A 19,412-nucleotide genomic window follows, 5' to 3' on the forward strand; every position below is an offset into this window, starting at 1 on the left:
TGAACTCTTCCTCAAAATCGTCAAGCGAATGATCTTTCACATTTTATTTCTGGATATTATTTCATACATTGACTACTTTATAACTTTATATCCTGATTTACTTTTAGAACTTTTGTCAATGATACAATGATTCTTTGTTTTCTAATATAAACCACTATATATAGACGAAATAAATATAAATATGATTGTACAATTTCGTTAAGTGATGTCATTGCAATAGAAAATTTTATTCACTGAAACGTCATCATTTTGTCTAACGACTCAATGGGTTTCTCTCTATGTTTTAAAACACATTCAATCAAAACTATCTTTTTATTTCTTTCAATTTAAAACTGCTTTAACTAAATATAGCATGATAGTTATTAAGTTAGAGACTTGCTACATCAGGAAATAAAAGTAATTACGAAATGATTAATTGAATAATATTCTTCATTATTAAACTTGTTTACAGATAAAACAAATCGTTCATTGGATTGGTCAATTAGTGCTCAATGATCTTGCATATGATTGGTTAAATTAACTTGGAGCTTACTAGAAATCTTTAGAACTTTTGTTAAACTTAATTGAAAATCTTTAATTAATATTTTGTTGGATTTTTAAAATTATCATTACACTACAGTACTTTGACTTAAAATACATGAATTAACTGGTTTCATAGGAAATAACAATGTCAGGAGTTGGATCTACATCAAATGCGTCTATTCATCGTAATGCAAATGATGATGGAAAAAGTAGAAGTCGTTATTTTTTACATCATCATGGCCCAGATCATTCTCAAGGACGATCTTTGAGTTCCTTCAAGCAGCATATGTCTAGTAGTGCGTTAGGTCATTTAATATCAAATGCTAGTCAAAAACATCTATCTCGACAACATAAGACAACTCATCGATTTAAATACTCCAGTGCTGGTAGTCTGTCACATAATCAAGTACATTCACATAAGGAAAGCAATAATCATTATAAAACTGATGATAGAGTTTTTGAAGTTCTTCTAAAAGGACATGTTTTTGTACGTGCAACTTGTTCACGACTTCGAGATCTGTGCGAATTCTGTCTACATTCAGTTCATGGTCACTCATATTTGTATTGCAGAAATTGTCCCATCGTAATTCACAATAAAGATATTTGTCAAGAACATCTTACCAGAGTGTGTCCTGCTCCAGAAATAGGAGTTACAGGATGGGGTGAAGGTAATAGTTTTCATATTTTCAAATCCTTTTTTTGATAATATCATTTTTAAGTAACTTGTTAATTCATTTTGATATTGTTTTCGATAAACTTTTAGCTTGTATTTGACTTTGACTCTATATGTAATATTCAAAAAATGAAGCCCTGTTATTCTATCGAAATATGTACAGCTTAAGATTCAACTGTTTTTTCCAGCTTTAATTAAGGACACTATACACCTAAATTTAACCTATGAACAAACCTAGATTTGTAAAGTAGTTTGACTAGCTATGGAATGATAAATTCATCTCTTGAAATTCATAATCGATGATTTCTATATTGTGAAAAAGCTTTTTACTTAGATACTGGTTGAAAAGCAGTTTGTTGTTTAGTTTGTGTAACTGGTCATAATATAAAAAGGAAGATAGACATCTGTAAATAATTATGCATTTACAATAATGTGATATCTAGATTAACAGTCATATAGGTGAAATATGCTGAAATAATTACTACAAAGTTTTTCATACAAAGTAAATATCTGAGGTGAATATGCTTCTTGAAGTGTCTACAAGTAGTAGGTATTTTTAAGAAGCCAGTTTTTTAATCAACCATCATCAAGTTTCTACAGTTCTATATCTAGACAAACGATCAATAAGAATGGCTGAGTCTATGACAAATACATCTTTTAAAAGTGCATCACGTCAATTTAGGATTGTTTATAAAATAAAAAGATTGTTTATGATGAAATAGATAATATCTAGCGTTAACTTAGATAAGATTATACGTCAAACAAAGTTGTGAGATTAATGATAAAAATAAATATTAACAAAATATTGTTGTTTTGATTATAAATCTAATCAAATGTTTGTTAAAATCTACGTAATGTATGGATTGATAAGAATTTAGTAAGAAATATCAAGGTGGAGTGAATGTTGAAAATAAATCATCTTTAATATTGAGAGACCGTTTCCTATAGTCTGTAGTTGATAACTGTCTCACACCCGCGGTAGATGAACTCCACCAGTCACGGATTTTCACTAGAATCCCTGGAATTACTTGGTGAGGTTAGACACGTTTGAACACGATTATTATAAGTAAAAAGGGTTTATTGAGACTGTTGAACTTTTATAGTTTACTCCGCAGATTGATCTTAGCTAGACAACCACTGAAAACTAGGGAGTACTAAAAAACTTTTCCGTCCTAATATGAGACTCCCCAAAATTTCTCATCCACCTAGTGAGAATCAGTGACCAGTGGAGTACAATCATATGATGTGTAAGATAGTTATCCACTACAGGCAATGGATAAGGATAGCTCATTATCGTGAATCGATGGAAGTTGGACATTAACATAATTGGATGCCGACTTAGTGTTCTATAAGTTAAGCGTTCGCATTTGAGACTGAAAGTCATGGGTTTAATTCCTGGTGAGGTTTTAGAAGGACGTTTCCAAGGTGTCTCATACATAGGACGGAACAGCCGTCAACTACTTTCTGGTTTGAAATGGTTGCGAAAACAGTATCAACGTTTTGTATTAACTTCAACAGTGTAACAATCTCCACAAATCGTCTGCACAACTAAACTAATGGTGTGTTTGAAAGACTAATAACAATGTTAAATTGTTAACTATAATTACAATAATAACGATGAAGATAATACAAAAATGAACAGAAGTAATAATGACGACAATGCCCCCAAATGCCCTGGTACGGCCGAGAGTGGGGAAAGTCCGCTATCCCTCTCCGAATGCTCTCGCATGGCCACGCATATATAGCCTCTGCCAGGGAAGTCCTACTCATTGCCTTCCCGTGGCATTACAGTTGTTTACGAAATTGAGAGGACGAAAGGCGAATGTCCGGCGCTTCAGCCGGGTTGGTGGACATGGAGAGTCCACCTTGGGGAGTTGGAAAACCCTGACTCCAAACCAATGGTGCACATGGGCTCCAGTCTCCTGAGTGAACTAATGGCGTATGAATTAATCGTTGGTTACCGGCTACCATGGGACTGCATCCCCATACGATGCTCCACTGCCTTGTGGATCAGACCTGTAGGTCGAAGGCTCCGGGTGTGGCCTCCTAAGAAAACCACCTGCTTCGGTTTAGGTGCCCGGGCAGTATCACAGCCCTCAAACATATCAAATGAGATTTGTGTCGTGGATATGTATTTGTTGCCTCCTTGTGCCAATATCTATGTGTTAAAATAAATAAAGAAAATGAATAAGACTAATTTTAAGTTGTGAAAACACACAATAGAAAGGTTGTATACTCATTATTCAAATTAAGTCATTCTATAAAATAAACATTAACTTACTTAGCCTGGAGTCGACCGGGATAAGAGAAACAGGAAAATATATTTCATTTGCCCACCTAGCTCCAATATTTTTATGCAGTGTGTGGAATATATATTTAATCATATTTACAGCTGAATATAGCATAAATCCTTTATCTGTTTTAATAATGATTAAGAATTTGTTTAAGTTTAATGTTTATGCTTGATGTTACTGATATATAAAGAATGGAATGCAATGTGATTAATCTAATCTAGACCAGCAATTTGCCACTGAAAATGAACCAAGTTTCTCAATATTATCATGTATTAACTATGATTAATTTTTAAGAGAAGGAATATTTTTTTTGTCTGATCTTACTTATTTTGGTTGCATATCAATCTACGGTGAAATCATTTAGGATCATTAAACGGAATATTTAGCTTTTTTTAATGAATCTACTTAACTATGTACTGGCCGATAAACATTTTTATTTGAATTAACGAATACTACAGTTAAGTTTGTCACTGAATTTTAAATTAATTAGTGGTTAGCAATCATATACATATATCGTTTGTTTTAATAATGAAGTTTTGATTTATGAACATTTCATTTAGTGCAACTATAAAATATTATTTATATTAATCCTGAAAGGATTAATTGTTCCAGAAAAACTCATACAGATTCATTAATGTTATTCCTGGAAATGTGCACTATTAAGTAAATTGGAAATATTACCTATGAATATGTGCTGTTATAAGAAGTTCACTTAATACTTATTAGACCCATGTGGAGTGCTAGAAAGGAGTAAATATGCAACCCAGTAATTTTATTATACTTGTTTGTTAAATCATTTAATCTCTTAGTGTTATAAATTGTATGTTTGTATTAAGCTATTATAGAGCAGTATCAGTTTTGATCAGTTAAACCATAAAAATATTTTGTTTGTGTTACAACAGAGAGAATATCAATGCCAACGAAATGAATAGAATAATAATGTTTGTGAGACTAATTGATGATACACATATTATGATGGAGTTTTGTTTTCTGAGCTAAATGGTTTAGTTGTGGAGATTTCGTTGTTCTTCTGAACGACGTAATCAGCACAAAATTCTGGTAGAAGTGAAGTGTGTGCTGTTGATATCATTCAGAAGAACGATGAAAGCTCAACGACCAAACCATTCGGCTCGGAGAACAAAACTCGACCAAAATCATCCACCTGAGCTACAAATATTTTCTATCATGGTAAATATATCATATAAGATGACAGAAATCATATAAACAAAAGGCTTATTCATTCCAACTCATTTTATTTGAATGTAAAATTTACACTTGAGTGAATTGCAACACAGGTTGTATTGCTTGGATCAAACTATGACAAAATATAAAAACGACTTAGTTACACATTAAATTTATGGTATGGCATCTAAAACTGGACAAAATCAACTAAACAACTGCTTTTACTCGGGTTTTTACGAAAGCAATCTCGTTGGAAGATAATTTTTAAAGATTAAACACATACTTTGATAATAAACTTGAAAACATGGAGGTTTTAATAGAAATTGACTATCTCCTAAATTTCATTAATCAACAGTGAGTCAAAAAAGCCCAATACTAATCACTGTACCATAACAGAATATAGTCCTTAAATTTTCATTTAAAAGAAATGACTTAAAGTCATAGAATAACTGTAGACTGAAAATAACTATTGAAGAGACATATCCAACAATAAAGTTAATCAGCACATAATATACGAAATATATATTCTTGAAGAAATCTTTATTTATTTTCAGCTGTTAGCCCATATGTACTACTTAAAATAACACAAGTTAGAAGAAATAAAAATAGTTGTACATAAGACAATCACTTTAATATAAGCCAAGGATTCTGAAAGTAAATAGACCCAGATGGATTTCATACGATACTATTTTATAATCTGATGTTCACCTCTGACCGTGTTCAACGTTTCATGTTTCTTTTTACCTTTAACCTTTGTAAATTTTTTATGCTCTTTTTTTCACTTAATTAATTATGTTTTACTATAAACTTTTTTATGTGATTATTCATCTCATTAATTGTATCATCAATTTAGAAAACGTGTAACCTTAATCACTCGAGATATGAAAGATCTTACCTTTTTTCGAAACAATCTTGAACTATGATTATTGTCACCATAATTAGGATTGCTTTATAAAACTTAAAAAGAAAATCTTATTCACTCAGCACAAAGTTTGAAGCTTTACTTAAAAGGTGAACAGAATTCTAGCTCTTGTCACTTAACGAACTACAATTTTTCTACTTGTAAATGAAGTAAATTTAGAATATATATTATTTAGGTATTTATATTGTAGTGAAGGAGAACACAGGTGAGGACAGTCACATTATAGTTGGCACAAAATTACAGTTACTCGGTAATATAGAAAAACCATACTATTATACCTAATTTGCAAAATGTCCAATAATTGTCTCGGACTTCATTGTTCTTGCATTTCCATACTAATTGCTTTCTATTCCCGCTCTTTCTTTCTTGATCTACCCCATCTTCTGCTGCCAGACATTACATTCCTGACTCGCGTAATATACTATTTATATCAATATAAGTAGCACGCACCACAATATACTTACTTACTTACGCCTGTTACTCCTAATGGAGTAAATGCCGCTGACCAGCATTCTCCAACCCACACTGTCCTGGGCCTTCTTTTCTAATTCCATCCAATTCCTGTTCATTTTCCTCATGTCTATCTCCATTTCCCGGCGTAATGTGTTCTTTGGTCTTCCTGCCGCTACGTCTGCTTTCAATGCCTCTACTGGAATGTTGTCTGGTCCTGCTGCTTTGCCACTCTTGATTTGTCTGATAGCCATGCTGATTTCTTCAATTGTTGGTGGGCCAAAATTGATTGGGAGGTCTGTGGGTGCTGCTTCGATATTAGGTGGGTTCAGTGAGGCTGGTCGATTCAAGAATCCTTTGAAGTGTTCCACCAACCTGTTTCGTTGCTCTTCAATGTTGGTGATTACCTCACTTTCCTTACTTTTCACTGGTCGTTCTGGTTTACGGCGATTTCCAGAGAGTTTCTTTGTTATGTCATACAGTTCTCTCATGTTTCCTTCTCTTGCAGCCTTTTCCGCCGTCATTGCTAAATCTTCCACATATTTACGTTTGTCGGTTCTGATGCTCCTTTTCACTTGTTTGTTTACTTCTGTGTACTCAGCTTCTGCCTTGGCTTTCTCTGCTCTTGTTCGGCTTGCATTGATTGCTGCCTTCTTGTCCCTTCTTTCTTGAATCTTATCCAGTGTATCAACAGTGATCCATTCCTTGTGATGGTGCTTCTTGTGACCCAGGACCTCATGACATGTTGAAGTGATTGCCTCTTTGATCCCCTTCCAGTTGCTCTCCATAGTAGTTCGTCCTCCACTGAGTAGATCATGAAAGGCCTGAAAATTATTGCTGAGGACTATCTTGAATTCGTTGAGTTTGTTAGTATCCTGAAGAAAGTCCGTATTGAACTTTTGTGATATTGTCCGACCTGTTGTTCAGTACTTCTTGAGTTTCAATTTCATCTTGGCGACCAGCAAGTGATGATCTGATGCTATATCAGCTCCTCTCTTGGTTCTCACGTCCTCTATAGTCCTCCTGAACGTTTTGTTGATGCAAATATGGTCGATTTGGTTTTGTGTAGAGTGATCCGGTGAAGTCCATGTGGTTTTGTGTATGCGTTTATGTGGGAATATGGTGCCGCCTATGACCAGCTTATTGAAAGCACATAGATTTACAAATCTCTCACCATTTTCGTTTCTTTCTCCCAGTCCGTGTCGTCCCATGATGTCTTCATATCCAGTGTTGTCCGTTCCAACCTTGGCATTGAAATCTCCCATCAGAATGGTTAGGTCCTTTGTTGAGCATCACAATATAATCTATCAAAAATGGACTAGTATCAGTTAATAACATACCAATTAAATGTAATTCATGTTCTGTAACTATAATCTGATATTTGACCTGTGATCAATGATCTTTAATGTCAATTACGAGATGGGACTGTTTCATTTATAAATTGGTTTATGTTTAACAAAATATTTAATTAAACAAAAGCGCCAGTTTATTAGCTGAATCATTATGTAAGAATATTTTTATAATGGTCTGTGAAAAAAAAATCGTAAAAAGTTAACTTGATATTTAATATCTGTACCGATCATTACGAAACTGTTTTTAGATCATTGTTACATATTACTACTGAAAAGCATATATATATCATAGAATTACTAAGATGTTTATTACACACTTTATTACAAGTTGCACTTAATCAGTTTAATTATTTGATTAAAAACTTTTAATGAATATCATATTTTCCATTTTGTAGAATTCACTAATTACACACAACATCCAGCTTGAACTCTTATTTAATTAGTTAGATCAGTAAATTAAATAAATTATATTGTTAAGGAACTTATTAACTGATATTAAACATTGAATTATTCCATAATTATGGATCAAACAATAATAAAAATCAGAAGGGGTTTTGTGGAAATTTTAGAAATTTCACTGGTTGGTCTGTTGTGAGATATCAGCTCACTGAAGACAATGGAGTACGGTGGCGCAACTTCGTGGATTGGTTGAAGTTAGAAATTAACACCGTTGGATGCCGGCTCAATGGTCTAGTTAGTTAAGCGCCTGGCGCGAGACTGATAGGTCCTGGGTTCGGATCTCACGGGGGGCGGGATCGTGGATGCGCACTGTTGAGTAGTCCCATATTGGGATGAGACGGCCGTCCAGTACTTCCAGGTTTCTCATGGTGGTCTAGCTTCAACTGACTCATGATTTCAATCAGTGAAATAATACAAATATTTTTTTGATTGAGATCATGAACCGATTGATGTTAAATCACCATTGAAAAGCTGGAAGCACTGGAAAGCCGTTTCGTCCTACCGTGGGACTCCTCAGCAGTGCGCATTCTTGATTCCGCTCGTGAGATTCGAACCCAGGGCATTCGGTCTCGCGCATGAACGCTTAACCTCTAGACAACTGAACCGGTCGGCATCCAACAGTGTTAATGCCTAACCTCAATCAATCATCGAAATTGCACGACCAACTTCTATTGTACTGATATAGATACCTGTCTTTACTTGACACGGATTAGCTCGACTGGTCACAGCTTCTCACAAGAACTCCGAGAATTCCCTCACGAAGCTAGTCACTAGTGAGCATATGGTAATTATAGATTATTCGATTTTTGATTGGGATCATGAGATCATGATGTTAGACCATCAATGAAAACCTGGAGGCACTGGATTCCGCGAATGGGGTCGTGGATGCACACTACTGAGGAGTCCCACAATAGGATGAAACGGCCGTCCAATTCTTCCAGGTTTTCAATGGTGGTCTATCATCAGTCGGTTCATGATCTTAACCAAAAACATTATAATCTCCACAACCCTATACTGATAATAATAATAATATAAATAATAATAAGAGATTCTCTCCAATGTAAATAAAATTAAATAATGACTTCTATGTGATTTATTCATTAGCTACTTATATCTAGATTATAAATACATCTTTAGTTTACTTATAAGTAGTAATGTTTGTCTATTGTATTATTATCTTTTATCATGTAATATATATTCTAACAGATTTACATTTAATTATATTTAAACTTTCAATCATTATTGAAAAAAAGAAATAATTTCTAGCATTAATTTCATTTTAGTTTGATTAAAAAAAAGGAGAGAAAAAAAGAAAGAAAAGAAAAACCACATGGTATTCATTGAGTGATTTCATTGACCTTTTAATTTTATTAAAATTATTCATATTTATTACATTTTCTAGTTGTTCAATATAAATATGCATTAGAAATTACTTTTTAAATTTATATATAGATATATATATATAAGTATACTCAAAGTGCAATGTTATTAATTATGCACTTCCGAAGAGCTTATATAGAGGCGTTTAGAAATACAGTGCAACTAAATGAAACAAAAAACTTCAACTAACTTATATATATATATACATTAACATGTATATTATATTGTATAACAGAATAAAGGGTAGTACAAATTTCATAATTAGATCATTTATCTCTTTATTATTATTACTTCGTCATTGTAATTTAATCCTTTAGCAAAGTTGGATAGTGGCTAACAGTGGAATCCAGTTTAACGCATGTTTCGTCCTATTTGAGACTTGTGATGATGTTTGAAGCGAGTGGTACTGGGTTCAAGTCCCAAAGTGAACATCGACTTTGAGATGCAGGTACATCCAACTGACGAGTCCCAAATAGGACGAAACACGCGTCAAACTGGGTTCCATTGTTAGCCACTATCCAGCTTTGTTTTTAATGTTTGTGAATTAAAGCAATACCAAGGCAATCCGCACTGTATACACATATGCCATTATGAGACTGATCAATTGCAGTGTTAAATATCAAGTAAACAATACCAAATGAATTTAATCATTTGAATTAAGTAAGAAATTGATTACTAACAAAGATAGATATGACACTTAATCACAAATAACCTTTAAAATTCTCTACAAAGTGTTTTTTTGTTTGCAACAACTTGAGGTCCACTTTTAATGATAAGTAGATAGAATTGACAATAGACGTAGTTAAAACATTTCTGTCTGAATGAAAGAGATAGTTAATGATTATGCCTTATCGAAAGTTAGAAACACATTAAAAACATGAATTTTTGACAGCTCTAACAAATAACTCATCTATAGTAGGTTGAAAAATAACAATAAAATGTTTAGATGAGTGTACTAAGTAAACAAAAAATTGTCCATTACTAGTATAGGGGTTGTGGAGACTATTAAGTTTTTGATTGAGATCCGATTGATGTTAGACCATCACAATTGAAAACCTGGAAGCACTGGACGGTCGTTTCGTCCTATTGTGGGACTCCTCAGCAGTGCGCATCCACGATCCCGCGAGCGGGATGAAAGCACATGAGTTGACAGTTTGAGGTGCAAAGTATAAAAATATTTTTAACACACTTTTCATATTATCGACTATTTATCAGTAAATCCATGCAATTAATAAGGTAGATCTCGGCACTAAATACAACTTGATTATCAGGTCTTAGATGTATATTGATCACCACATTTGTGCTTATTCCTCAGAGTGAAGAATCAGAAGGGTAACGAGGTAGTTATGAAACAATTTACAATCTATAGGATTGTGGTTACAAATGGAGTCGTGGACAGTCTTTTCGCCCTGTTTGGGACTCATCAATTGAATATATTTTCATTTCAATGAAGTCATTCGAACTGGGACTCGAACCTTGATCTTCTGACCTCAAATACCGAACGCCAACCATTAGTCAGAGTGCACCTATTTTATGATGTAGATATGTTAGAAACCAGATAACTCAAACTAGTTCTTAATAATAATCCCCATTGTAAGTTACCTGTTGGTCAGTTTAACTTAGTTGGAAATAATCTCCTTTTTGTTAAAATTGTTGAGAAATATAAAAAACACATTTTCTGGGAATGTATACTATTTAATATGACTCGATTAAATGAGTAAGTGAACACGGTATTTACATTTTCTAAAGACAGGAAATATTTGACAGCCCATTGTTAATAATGTTTATTATTTATTTATCTTATATCCCTGTCCTTCAATATTCGTGAAATTAATTTCCATTAGAAAATATCCTTTGTTTAGAATGAGGTTTATTTATGTCAGATTGTGTTGCTAGACAATATCAAGTTATTTTCAACAACACTAGATGACGATATTTCAACAGATGAGATGATGAGTCAATTGAAGCTAGACCACTATGGAAAATCTGGAAGCACTGGACGGCCATGGTGATCTAGTTTCAACTGACTCATGATCTCAACTATTGAAATCACTATGATATCACAAAACCCCTTCAGATAATAATATTGTTGGAATTTAACTAAATTCAAATTTCTATACAATTATGTCGAACTATTTTATTAGGAAATTTACTGCTGTTATTTTTACATTGTATTGATGATTAGTCCCTTTTTATATGACTACATGATCTTTCCAAGTTAATATTTAATATTAATTGTCCCAATTGGCTTTCAATAGAAATATATTGTAAGCTTTTTGTTCAAGTTTTTGATGAACTTTTTTTCTCTGAACTGGATAGTTTGATCATGAAGCTTTCATCGTTCTCCTGAACGACATCATCAGCACAAATTTCAGGGAGAAGTGAAGTGTTCGAATTTCTCCATGTATGGTCCACAGCTTGTCCTGTAGACCTTGATGTTGATTGGTTCTTGTTGACCCTAAGCCTGTCATTGTTTTCTTCTTTGTTTTAGTTGTAACTCCCGTTGGTTTGATTTTTGGTCCTATGTTTGTACATAATTTTTCTGATTTCTCGATAAATTGGAACGATTTCAATGTGTTTGTTGATTGCTGATTGACCTGAGTGCCAAGCTTCTAAAAATTCTTTGGTGATTTTAGAATTGCCTCTATCCAAGATTTCCACATTTGGAAATCTGATGATGTCGTTTAGAAGAACGGTGAAAACTCCAGAACCAAACCATCCAGCTCAGGGAACAAAACACCATCAAAATTATTCACCGGAGCTACAAATCTTTCCCACCATTTTTTTCTTCAACTGTCACTTTCTTTTCCTGACTGTAGGTTTTATAAAGAAAATTTATGATTTTCAATGTTATTTTGATTTTTGAGAATCCAGGGATATAAGAGAGAAAATGTATAGAATGTTTAGGATCATTATTCCGGAAAATCTCACTATTTTCACCTATACTTTTTATTAGCTTCAATTAAGCGATAATTAATTATTAACTCGTAAATTTGTACAAATTCTGATTGAATTAATGCTTATCATTTGAATTATACAAATAACAAACGTAACTGTCAAAATTACTATGAATTTCTCTTCAGAATGTAAATGCTTCAAAAGATTTATTTCAAATAACATGTTATGAAGGCAGTTTATACCACAGACAGACATACCAAATAGTCAGTGAAAACTAGGAAGAACTGAGCTACTGTTTCGTTTTACCAGTATTTACTGAATACACCACCAACGATCCTAGTTAGGTCCTTTAGGGTCAAAACAGTATGAGTAACTTTTTATCTGTCCATTAGTAAATTTTTCAAACTTTAGTCAACTTCCGACACTATCACCAACATGTGATAGATTGAGTGTGCTATTTTTTACGCTATTTAAACAGGAACTAATCACAATCATATACACAATTCTATTTTTACTGTATAAATATAGTCAAAACAATTGGTTAAACATGTTATTCTGTTAGTAAACATCTTTATTTACTATGTTGCTTCACATCACGTAAGTGAGACAACATAGTAAATAAAGATGTTCATTAGTAGAATAAAATGTTTAACCAATTATTTTTGACTATATTTGGCTATGTAGAGCTGAAGGTCTCATATGAGGCTGGAGGTTCGCCATTGGTATTGTGGATGGTTCGGCATTGCTTTGGCAAGTTTTACTGACTGTTCATGCACAAAACTGGTTTGCTGGTTAACCGATTTCATTCATACTGGTGGTTACTCTTCAATGTTCTCAAGGGCTATTGTCATTGGCTCATTGTAAGGCATGCCGCCATTGCTAGCATTAATGGGTTTGACTGTCGTGCTGGCGGAATAGGTAAACTTTGGCCTGTTCGTGCTGTGAATGATTGATTCACGCGATCATTGATCGGAATAGCTATGCATGTAATGTGAATGTGTATATGAATGGCGCGAATGGTCCACCAGGGTGCTTGGTACCTGTGTGATTGCGTCACAGGATTGAGCTGTCCTATTCAGATTGTAGCGTTAAAGCCTATACGGTGTCTAGTTCCCTTGTAAAGCAGGTTTGAGATGTACTGCTCGGTTTATAATATTTAAGCCCGGGTGGTGTGTGTGGCTCTCCTATTAAACGGGATTGAGTTGTACTGTTTGGGTTGTCACGTGAAAGTCTGGATAGTGTCTGGTTCTTCCGAAAAAACAATGTAAAGTTACCATGGCCCACAAGGGTATATTATATAACTATAACTTCACTTACGTAATAATCACCTTTTCATCAACTACTTTATTGTTAATCATCTCCAAATAATTTGTAAAATAGATAGAAGACATACATCATTAATTTAAACAAAATTACTAATGTAAATAAAGTAATTTGTAAAGATAGAAATTACTTGTATAACAATGAATAATTGTTTCCCATATTGAATTAAATAAATAAAGTAAACAAGCTATCTAAATTTAATTTTGTAATGTAAATAAAGATGAAATACAAAAAAGTACTGTTGTCGGGACAATCTAACAATAAGTATTTGTTCAGTGATCAATAAACGTAACATTTGCATTAAACTTCTTCTTATTATACAATTTTAAATACATTTGTTGATTTGTAATTATAGACGTAATATTGTTTTACCCAAAGTATAAAATATATCAGAAGGGGTTTTGTGGATATTATAGTAATTTTAATAGTCTAGATCATGAGTCAATTGAAACTAGACCATCACGGAAAACCTGGAAGCACTTGATAGCTGTTTTGTCCTATTGTTGAACTCTACAGCAATGCGAATCAAAGATCCTGCCTCACGAGATTCATAGCCAGGACATATCAGTCTCACGCTTGAACGCCCAACCTCTAGACCACTGAGCCGGTTTGCATCTGTTATGACTGTGACGGCAGATTAGAAGACAGTGAATTATCGATCGGACCAAAGACGCGCAAACACGAAAGAACGGCCTAGGGTTCTGATTGGTCCTATTTCCCTGTCTAGCCCAGCCAGTTGAGTCCAGAACGCAAGTCTCAGCCTCGGAGATATGAATCGTTATATTTCAAAAATACTGTGTTTATATGCCAATCAAGCAGACCACATCGTACCATAAAATAGAAAATAACATTGTACAATATTGACCAGTAGGAAAATGACACGTGAAATAAATATTGACCAATAAGAAAATGACACCATCTCAAGTTCAAGGATAGCGTTAGAGTAAACAGAATAATTTTTGGGATATTTTCCTGAATATTCCAACAGCATCCAATGGTGCTATTGTCTAACTTCAACTAATCTACGAAATTGAGCGACATATCCACCACTGTCTTTAGTGAGTTACTTTCTCACAATAGACCCGGTTGAACTTCACAAGTCACTGCTTCTTACTAGGCTCACGATCTCAACTATTAAAATTGTAAAATATTTATTGCTTAAGTACATGTATGTGAAGTGAATATTACTGGATTTGGGTCTCCGTTTGAAGATTACAACTGAGTTTGAATTAAATTCAGTTGACCAGTCCCTCATAGTACGAAATGAGTTGTTGCCAGGTACATACTAAATGTACTATAGTTTGTGTTTAAACGTTATGAGCTCAAGATGTAAATGCGACAACTTCGGTTGTGAGTATCAATAATGAGAAATTCTTTAATTCTTTTTCTCGAATTGTGTCGCATAATTGTTCACTGTCAGAGCTGTAAAACAAAGTATAATTGGATTTGATTTGAAACTTCCTTGAATAATGTATTATAGTTGGCCAAAAATGAAAATAATCAGACGGATTCCAACACAGTGATTTACAGAGATCGGACAAGACATAAAAGTTCTAGGTCTATAAGGTCAAAAAACAAACCTTTACTATTCCCAAATTTCTTGTGAATTTCTGTCTAGTCTAGAATTGTGATGACAATCACTTTTAAATGAAAGTTTCGAAAAGATTTCATTAAGTGAAAGATATATAGGATTTGGCAAATTAAAGACGATTTGGTATCTGGTTACCTACAGAATACTTTTGAATTTATTCTATATATAAATCAAAAATCTCTTAAATCAAGTGATTAATGTTTTGTATGTCAGACTTTTCTTAGTGTACATCGAATCCTATCGTGTAAGCTTAATTTACATATTCTTTCCAGCCAAGATACTAAGAATATTTCATTTACTTAATGGTCGATAAATCACTTTCTGAAGTAAACTGAAACTGTACTTAGTTTTATGTGATTGAAAATTACTGATTTGACTATTTTTTTTATATTCCATAAAGAAGTATTTACTTAAGAATTATGAAATTACTCGACATAAACTGACGACCTAAAATTATTAGACTACAACCATTTATCAATATTGATCATAAAAAAATTTCATTGAAGCACTGTTTATTGATTAAATGTGCTATAAAAGGATAATTAATTATTATTGGTTTAATAAACATAGTGGCTAGTTTATGATTATTGTGAATTTGTAAGCTCAAGATTTTCAAAGCACCGTTATTTTAAGTAGTTTCAGCTTGGTAAGGACAGAAAGATGGGTAGTCTATGTTAGTTTTGGCAATGGCGGTCTCTTAATTGATCCAACTTTCTTTTGAAAGCGTCGACAGATGGAGCTTCAATCACGTGTTTAGGTAATGACTATCATTCGATGATGATTCAATGGGAAAGTCGATTATCAGCTGATAAGTACTTTGTCATGGGCTTGTGAAATTTTTTAGTGTCCTCGTAGATTCTCTGTTTTGGAAGAAAAGAAAAATAAGGGCATATCAGATGCAAATTTACCACTAATTAATTTGAAAACTATGATCAAGTCGCTTCTAGTTCTTCGATATATCAATGGAAATAGGTTTAGTTTAGCCAGTTGAGCATCATACGGGAGCTTCGCTATATCGATCTTTGAATTATATATTTTTATGACAAAATATACTTATTACCTTACCCTACTTGATGTTAATATTGTCTTTTACATGAAAAAAAAACAATGACGGCCAATAAAGAGATTGAAAAGTATTTTGTCGAACGACGAATATCACTTCTAGTATATTTATATAAGAATATTTTTTAAATAAAATGTATTTATAGTTGCAAGTGAACATTCGCAGTATGTAGATAAATGGACGAATTTCTTTGAATCTTAAAGCAAATTAAAAATTTGGTGTTTGATGGTTGCATTGCGATGCTTTGAACATATCCTTACTCATTTCTATTGGTGTGGCATACGTTGAATTAATCGTACTAAATCTTTGTGCATTAATAAAATCAGTGCATTTCTTAAATAACTTAAAAATATACTGAAATAGCATGTACTTGATAAAATACATTAATTTTTAGAATCCATTTAAGAGATTAAGTTTACAGCTATAACTTTTAATTTTAGTCAGTATCTGATAGATTTATTTCATAACACATTTCAATGTCATATTTTATTTATAATATTTATTCTTAAAAATCTTAGAATTGTATTGTTTAGAGTAATTCATACACTTCATAATGTCACCAACTATGTTGAAGATAATGTTTATAGTAAAACTTTAATCTTCAAGAACAATACAATTACCGTGGTATTTGTACTTTTCTTTCCTTTTCTTTTTTTTATAAATAGGGCATTCAAAACAATCTATAACTAACAGATAGTGATTATTATGTTTCGGTTAGGATTATTTAAAAAAAATCCTAAATGTAAATTACATTGTATTTGAATATTTTTCTGGGGGTAATGTACCCTTTGACCAATACTGATTAATGCAAATGATTATAGGTTATTTTTTTCTAAAAAAAATTAACATATTTATTATAGTACTACTTATAAGTCAATTGTTTTTTTTTTACGTAAAATTGAAATGATATACACAATGTGAACATTAAGTGAGATAAACAACTATTTGATTTAAATTCTTGAATAACAAGAACACTTATGTTCCGTAGAAATAAATAATTGAAAAAATAGGTGATTACGTATGGAAAATGTTTATTTTGTTATACATAAATGAGTACAAAAATAATTATGTAATACTAAATAAAATTAACTAACGGAAATAAATTAAAATTTAATTTACGTACTTATTAGCATACCTTTAAGGACATCAATTTATTTATATAAATTTCATTTGTTCTAAAAAAAATTGTTTGTTAACATTATATCTACACTGATAACATCATTGAGTATGTGGAAACACTGGATGGACATTTTGTCTTAGTTTGATGCTTCTCAGCAGTGCACATCAACGATTTCACACATACGATTTGAACCTAGAACCTTTGGTCTCGCACGAATGTTTAACCTCCTGGCATTGGGTTTGGATCTTGTATGTGAATGTGTACTGATGAAGAGTCTCATACTAGTGGCACAAATCCATGAAGTAACTGGCAAGTGGACTGAGCCATGTTGGTAGGTGTAGACTACCTGGTTGGCGACCGCGAGATGATAGCAACCGATGGTTAGAGACCCTGAATGACATGGCTCAAAATCGTTTGCAATGGCGTAGGTGCATCCACTCTTTGTGTTCTCCCAAATTTTGATCTCCTTATTCCTCCTTGTCTCTTTGTTTTCTCTTCCCAAATTTATTTCACTGTATTATACTCTTTAAGTAACATCTCCAAACACTAATCTTCCCGATTACTGCTTATACTCTTATTACCTCTACCACTATGGGATTTGAATCGACCACTGCATCTCTGTGCTAATGTGGTGTGGCAACTCGAACTGATGTACGTACGTACGAAGTTCTACGTTGTTACTGACTGACTGACTGAGTGGTTCCAGGTTTTTAATGATGATCTAACATTGATCCGTTTATGATCTATAACAGTGGTGTTTTGTTCTCTGAGAAAGATGGTTTGGTCGTGAAACATATATAGTCGGTAAAAACTCCAGGTAGTAGTCTGATCATGTTATTGAAAAGAACGATGAAAGCTTCTCTTAGGACAAAATTCTACCTATATCATCTATTTGAGCCGCAAATCTTTTTCATCATCCCAAAATTTAACAATCTTCACAACTCTAAACTGAAAACTTCAGAAAACGTTGATCCAAAAATATTTTTTTCTGAAGAATTAAAAAACGAATTGTTTCACTTATTTTTATTTATTGTCATGCATCTATTTTTTCTAAGAGCACAGAATAATTGTTGACATAATGAGTGATATTTAACCAAACTAATAGTAAAATGAAATATGTTTTTCTGGAAAACGAATATTTCACAACAAAAGCAATTGTAGTGAACGAGAACACAAGTGGGGACAATCGAATGTATTTGAATATAAAAATCTGAGAACTATACGGTAAATACTTCATTTGCAAAATATCAGTCATTTTTGTCTCAGATTTCACTGTTCTTTTGTTTTCATACTAATTATTCTTTGTTCTCATTTTCTTTCATTTGATCTTCTTAACGTTCTGACACCAGGAATTTCACTTTGGATTGACGATACATACTACTTATATCTATCGACACCAGTAACACGCATCATACAATCAGTTTGGTATTTTTATTAATTATTCAAAATAAAATACTTGAATGGATCGACGAACTGCTTTTTTAATAGCTAATAAAATTATTTTAAAAAATGTCTCTTAATTTTATGATTTCATTGTTTAATGTTAAAAATGAACTGGTATAATCATCGAAATATGAACATTATTTATGGTATGTGCTACTAATATACACATAAGTAATATATAACAATAGTCAGGAATAGAATGTATTTCAGTAGAAGATCGAGAAGGAAAAAACGAGGACGGAAAGCAATTGGTATGAAAATGCAGAAACAAGGAAATCTGAGACAATCGATCGACATTCTGCAAATTAAAGATTTACTGTATGGTTCTTAGATTTTAGTGAGATATTCTATGATTTCGTGTTCATATATACTCGGTTATCCCCACTCATGTTCTTGTTCACTACATATTAATTGTGTAACTAATTGAATCTGAAAATAAGAGTTTATTGCTTTATATTAAATTGATTTTAAAGATGGTTTAATAATCTTTATTAACACTTTTATTTAATCTTTTCTATTTAATCCTATTACATATGAGTTCATTAACTATAGATTGAAGTATATGGTCATCATGATTATTGATTCTTTTTATAAAGATGATCTCTTTTTCTTTGGTTCACATTTAGTGTTTACTTTACTTTCATAACACGTTCCATCTAAAGGATCTCTATTTTGATTATAAGTATTATAACTAAGATTTGACATGATAATGTCAAATAAATTTGGCATTAGGTGAATTA

At 32.6% G+C, this 19,412-nt stretch overlaps 1 protein-coding gene across 2 annotated transcripts in view; it reads left to right on the plus strand.

Moving 5' to 3' along the window:
- Window positions 1-565: 565 nt before the first annotated feature.
- Window positions 566-19,412, plus strand: part of MS3_00003696 (uncharacterized protein) — a gene marked incomplete at its 5' end in the record, with an annotated part of 32,666 nt that continues 13,819 nt past the window's right edge. The window contains 2 exons of one of the 2 annotated variants that reach the window (XM_051211556.1): window positions 566-1,190; window positions 11,726-12,082. In XM_051211556.1, the coding sequence (XP_051071626.1) occupies window positions 668-1,190; window positions 11,726-11,826 (624 nt within the window). In that variant the 3' untranslated portion in view covers window positions 11,827-12,082. Of the gene's footprint in view, window positions 1,191-11,725; window positions 12,083-19,412 lie in introns of those variants that run through there. The other variant, XM_012938528.2, reaches the window with a different exon arrangement.

The sequence above is a fragment of the Schistosoma haematobium genome, chromosome ZW (assembly GCF_000699445.3).
Source record: "Schistosoma haematobium chromosome ZW, whole genome shotgun sequence".
Lineage (NCBI taxonomy): Eukaryota > Metazoa > Platyhelminthes > Trematoda > Strigeidida > Schistosomatidae > Schistosoma > Schistosoma haematobium.